General features: G+C 43.6%; 1 protein-coding gene across 1 annotated transcript in view; it reads left to right on the top strand.

The window, feature by feature from the left end:
* Positions 1 to 530: 530 nt before the first annotated feature.
* Positions 531 to 6000, top strand: part of GATB (glutamyl-tRNA amidotransferase subunit B) — a 102412-nt gene continuing 96942 nt past the window's right edge. The window contains exons 1-2 of the mRNA XM_027513444.1: positions 531 to 745; positions 2993 to 3143. Of these exons, the coding sequence (XP_027369245.1) occupies positions 570 to 745; positions 2993 to 3143 (327 nt within the window). The 5' untranslated portion in view covers positions 531 to 569. The remainder of the gene's footprint in view (positions 746 to 2992; positions 3144 to 6000) is intronic.

Raw genomic sequence — 6000 nt, 5'->3', positions numbered from 1 at the left:
AGTCTACCAAGAATGTAAGTTCCATGAACATAGTGGCTATATCTGCCTTGATCACTGCTGAATCCCCCGTGTCTAAGAACCATGGCGAGCATATTGGCATGCAAATAATTATTTCTTGCAGTTATGCATACACTGGTGTCTGAAGTGGAAAAGGAAGCAGAAAAAAGAACTGAGTTGGCGGTTCAGAAAGTCTTTACGGAGATGTCAAGGTCATTTACTGCAGCCCGACAGGTTAACTGGTATATAAAATCCCAGCCAGGTTTCTCAGCTTTCGATCTCTGGCACGGCCTGCTCTCTCTCACACGTGCTTACAGCTACAAACCTCTCCAACTCCCCGCTAGGAGGAGTCACACCTTCCGACCCAGAAACCCTCCCACTCTCCCGGCTTTTTCTGCTTCCCGCCCCCTCTTCGCCTGGTTCCCGAAGCCTTCCGGTCGCAGTGCTCTCTGGTAAAAGTAGTCTTCCGGTCCGAGTCTAGAGCGGTTTATCTAATTTCTTAGAACTACGTTTCCCAGAGAGCCTTGCAGCAGAGGGAGGCTGTGTCACCTGACCAGGACTCTGGAGAGACAATGGCGGCGCCCATGTTGCGCTGGTGCTGTCCTGGAAGGCGTTTTGCTTTCGCCCGGGTTGGCTGCGGTTCTTGTCACAGAAGAGGGCCTCCGACTGGGTCCACGTCCAACGGGAAAAGAGGGCAGAGCTCAGTGGCTCAGCAGCCCCACATCACAGCCCAGAAGCCGAGAAAAGGGTATACTATTTCATACCAGTATTGCCCACTTAAGTTGAGGTAGAACTGCGGGACTTGGGAGATGATGGCCACTACAGACTTCCCTGGTGGCTCAGACGGTAAAGCGTCTGCCTACAATGCGGGAGTCCCGGGTTCGATCCCTGGGTCGGGAAGATCCCCTGGAGAAGGAAATGGCAACCCACTCCAGTATACTTGCCTGGAGAATCCCAGGGATAGAGGAGCCTGGTGGGCTGCAGTCCATGGGGTCGCGAAGAGTCGGACACGACTGAGCAACTTCAATTTAAAGCCCAGCCTTAAGTCTGGACGTTCTGGTGGGCGGGAACGTGTTGGGCTGTATATTGCAGCCCTGAAACCTAAATAAAGACAGGAAACTGGCTGTCTTATCAGTCCCTATCCCACATGTAAACCACTGTCTTCAGATAGCCTTATTTGGGTAATTTGAGAGTGTAAAATAGCAAGTGTTTTTTTAAATGTTTCACAGACAGAAGAGTGGTTCAGTCACCTTAACTAGTAGTCAGCCCAGTATCAGTAGAAGTGGGATCTTATTTAGCTGACATGTATTGAGCACAACTGGGCCAGCAGTGTTTTAATACTAAAAAGGAGCCTTTACCTACAAGTTCTGGATGGGTGGCTTAGAGTTAGAAAACACCACCTATCTGTGGAGGCCTTTCATGTTGAACGTGTGTGTGTGTGTGTGTGTGTGTGTGTGTACGTGTGTAGACCTAGGAAGATGCAGCCGGTATGAGATCTTCCCTCTGGTTGTGTAGAGACTGTTGATTATTTTGCTCAATGTCCTCTGAACGGGTGCTTATATTTCACTATATAAGACCTAAATGATTTCTTTTTAAGTGCAGAAACATAAGGCATGTGTCAAATATTCATTTTTTCCTTTGAGATAGTTAGGTTGCTATTATTTTTGCTTTTCTTTTTTAACAGAGGAGAAAATGTCCAGAAGCACTGGTTCTGTTCTTTTCATTAAATTAGATTGTTTCACTGTGAAAAGTGAATGAAAAGTTTTTTCGCTTATGTAATGAAACTGCAAAAAAAACATTGAATAAGGTTTTAGTGAATGCAGATTTCTGATGACTTCTTAGTTTAATTCCTCTCAATTATAGTTTGTGATTGCAAGCTTTAAAATTCCTTAAAAATAAGGAATTCACCAGTACTATAAATACAGAACTTCATGTATTGAAATGATTGAAACAAAACCAAATGCATGTAAATAAAAATTTTGATAATAGAGAAAATTGCTTGAGAGAAGAGCAGGATAGGAATAGACAGAATATGGAGAGAGTATGTGTACACCAGGCCATCTGCAGATTGCCCAGGATACATGGGGTTGATAATAACCCATGGAATAAGCACACTTAGATGAACCTAGGGAGACCTGTGTATGGGATGGATGTTCATACAGACCCAGCAGAGTAGGAGTGACCAGATAAGAGATTATTGTAGCATTTAAACTGCACTATTGCAGCTTCTTGGGTTTGGTAGCAATTAAGTTTAAAACATGCAAAGGAACCTGGCACTAAATGTCTGGAATTTAAAGTGATTTGGGGAACCGGGGGGGGGGGGGGGGGGGGGGGGGGGGGGAAGCCACTTGTGATGATTTAATGTTTTCCTTTGTGCAGAATTCCGAAGATTATCATTTAGTACTAATCCATTTTATCTGTATCACTATGGTTACTTTACTTGCAAACCATTGTTAGAAAACGAATTCAAAACATGACTGATAATTTCCCTTCCTTTTTAAATAATGAGATGTACAACTATTTATTTACCATTATTTCTCTAGTGGTAAAATCCTGTTTCCATTAATTCTAAAAATGTTCACAAAATCAGCTTTCTTTATGTACTGAGTGATTAACTGACAAGGGACAGTTAATTTAGAAAATGGTGCTTCTCATTAAAGTCAGCCAAGCAGTCTCCACCTGATAACCATTTCTAAATTGTTTTCAGATGCCATATTCTTCCTTTCTGTTAGCTGGTTTGCACAGTGAGCTCTTCTTATGCCATGTTATAAATGAATCTTGCTTTGCCAGTCTTCTTGGTGTTCATTTTGCATTGCTATTAATTTAGTCACCCAATACAATGTAACACATTTTTTAAAGTAGAATGTACAGTTTTAATAAGTTAAAAGCACAAGTGGGAAGCATTAGTAACATTTGCAGGTTAAGCTCATAGAAACTCACTCATGGTAATAGATCGAACCTAATGACTTCTTAACCATTATGTTCTCCTCCTTAGTGAACCTGAATGGGCAGCTGTGGTAGGATTGGAAATTCATGCCCAGATTGCCTCCAACTCCAAACTCTTTTCTGGATCTCAAGTCTGCTTTGCAGCTCCTCCCAATTCTTTGGTATCTTTTTTTGATGCATCTCTACCTGGAACTTTGCCGGTAAGGTTTTTATTTAATGCTGTTTTCATTTGCAAAATGTTCATCCTTCACTGATAACTCTTAGGAAATACTTGTTTAGGAAACTTTGAATGGAGTGGGATGGACTAAATGTTTTCTAAAGACTCATCTCTGAATTCTAAGCGTAAATGTCATCCGTTTGTTCATACATTCATGCACTCATCTCACACACAGTTTAGAATGTCTGCTGAATACTAGAATGTCTGTGCTATGAACTGAAATAGAAGGATGAGCAACTATCTTTGTCTTTGAGAAGTTCAAAGGCGAGTTGGGGAGATGTGTCCTGTGTGAGTACTGTGTGATTATTCCTGTGAAGGTCATAAGCACAGTTTAGTTTTGGATCCCCGAGGAGGGATACCTAATTCAGTATGAGGACTGTTGTGAGAAATTGGGGAAGGGGTGTGGTTCGTTAAGGAAAGGTCATTGGGGGAGGTGGTGTCTCAGCTAGCTGAGAAGCCAGGTCAGAGTCAGGCAGGTACCTGGGGAAGGAGAAGTCTGGCCAATGGAAGCAGCATATGTCACGTGATTTTACAGTGTAAGGTTCATAATGATTGTGGTTTTGAAAGTTAAGAAGGGCTCAGTAACACAGAAAAAGTCAACCATATGATGCTTTGAGTTAATCACTGATCTGTCTGCTCCTTTTCACTAAAACCCAAGGAATGACTGGGTCCAGGGTACTCATCAGCAAGATTTTTAACATGTATTTTCATATAGGTGGTTTAATTTTTGAAGAAAAGGATGGAAGGAACAGTGTGAATATTGGGGCTAATACTTGGCTCATAGTCTGTCCAGGACACGCATTATCAGCTGGATGTGGGGTTTCCTGCCAGCCTTTCAGGGAAAGTGTATCTGATGGTGATGGGAGGAGGGAGTGGTTGTCCTGAGTGAATTCCATGCTCTCTAACATTTAAATACAGGTGAAAACTGGTTAAACCGAACTCTGGCAGGAGTGCAGGGGCAGAAGTTTACTTTTCCCAGAGTCATGGCCCAGAGGAGAAGGTCATGGGCAGCTGCTCCAGTGTACCTGCTGTACTCAGGGTTTCGGTTGTACTGGGGCAGCGTGTGTGTCTTGGAGTCGTTCCTTACTTGCACTTGGTCCTGGACAACCCCTATGCTTGTAAACCCTATCTAGCTGCTGCTGCTGCTAAGTCGCTTCAGTCGTGTCCGACTCTGTGACCCCATAGACGGCACCCCACCAGGCTCTGCCATCCCTGGGATTCTCCAGGCAAGAATACTGGAGTGGGTTGCCATTTCCTTTTCCAATGCATGAAAGTGAAAAGTGAAAGTGAAGTCGCTCAGTTGTGTCCGACTCTTAGCGACCCCATGGACTGAAGCCCACCAGGCTCCTTCATCCGTGGGATTCTCCAGGCAAGAGCACTGGAGTGGGGTGCTATCACCTTCTCTGAAACCCTGTGTAGGGTTGTCTTTGAATTGCTGTTGGGTCTTTCTGGGAGAAGACAAGCACAGGATTGTCTTACCTTCCTTTCTCACTCCCTTCCTCTGCCTTAGAGCATCTGTTTATGGAGAGATTGTTTTTGTTTGTGAAGAGTTATAGTTTACATTTTTCAGTTATAAATGTATGAATTCTCTTTGCGGGCACAGAGTCAAATATAGTAGAAATAAATATCTATTTAGACAAACAATTCATCACAACACCTTTCCTTTCTTCCTTCTGAGCTCAGAATTTTTTTTTTCCCACATGGTGGTTTATTATCAAGAGACTAGACTTAACTGCAGAGTTCTTTCTAGGTTTTTCCAGCTAGGAATGTAGCATCAGTTCAGTTGCTCAGTCGTGTCCGACTCTGCGACCCCATGAACTGCAGCACGCCAGGCCTCCCTGTCCATCATCAACTCCCAGAGTTCACCCAAACCCATGTCCATTGTGTTGGTGATGCCATCCAACCATCTCATCCTCTGTCATCCCCTTCTCCTGCCCCCAATCTTTCCCAGCATCAGGGTCTTTTCAGATGAGTCAGCTCTTCACATCAGGTGGCCAAAGTATTGGAGTTTCAGCTTCAGCATCAGTCCTTCCAATGAACACTCAGGACTCATCTCCTTTACAATGGACTGGGGATCTCCTTGCGGTCCAAGGGACTCTCAAGAGTCTTCACCAACACCACAGTTCAAAAGCATCAATTCTTCGGCACTCAGCTTTCTTCACAGTCCAACTCTCACATCCATACATGACCACTGGAAAAACCATAGCCTTGACTAGAGACCTTTGTTGACAAAGTAATGTCTCTGCTTTTCAATATGCTGTCTAGGTTGGTCATAACTAACATCTCTTTGCAGCTAAGCAGGTTTTCTGTAGTTGTGGCTGTGTGTGTGCTAAGTCTCTTTAGTTGTGTCCAACTCTTTGTGACCTTTTGACTGTAGTCTGCCAGACTCCTCAGTCCATGTGATTCTCCAGGCTAAATGTGGTCAAATGTTAGAGACAATTCAAAGTAACTAAATGTCAGCATGCCCTGAAAGATGTCTCATCATGCCCTACAGAAGAAGATACTTTCCCAGGTATAAGCATTATCAGCGTGACAGTGAAGGTGTTTGGGACATTGAGGTGTTGAGAGCTTGACTTACAGTCATTAAATGACAGTTGAAGGCTAGAAATCCAGTTTGCTTGAGCTGGGATATGTTTTTCCTTTTTTGGAGTCTACCACGCTCATGGTTTGAGCAGCCTAATGGATTCTCTCAACAGAGCTCATCGGCCTCTTTTTCAGAAATGCTTCTGTCTTTAGTATGTGACCCAGGTGACACCAGAACTACCAGAATAAGATGTTGTCACTCTCACAGCACTTCAAAACCCAGTGGTGTATCTATAGAGAAGTTTTAAAGACTCTGA

The sequence above is a fragment of the Bos indicus x Bos taurus genome, chromosome 17, assembly GCF_003369695.1.
Source record: "Bos indicus x Bos taurus breed Angus x Brahman F1 hybrid chromosome 17, Bos_hybrid_MaternalHap_v2.0, whole genome shotgun sequence".
NCBI lineage: Eukaryota > Metazoa > Chordata > Mammalia > Artiodactyla > Bovidae > Bos > Bos indicus x Bos taurus.
Note: the sequence above shows the minus strand (reverse complement) of the source record. Positions and strands in the feature narration are given on the sequence as shown.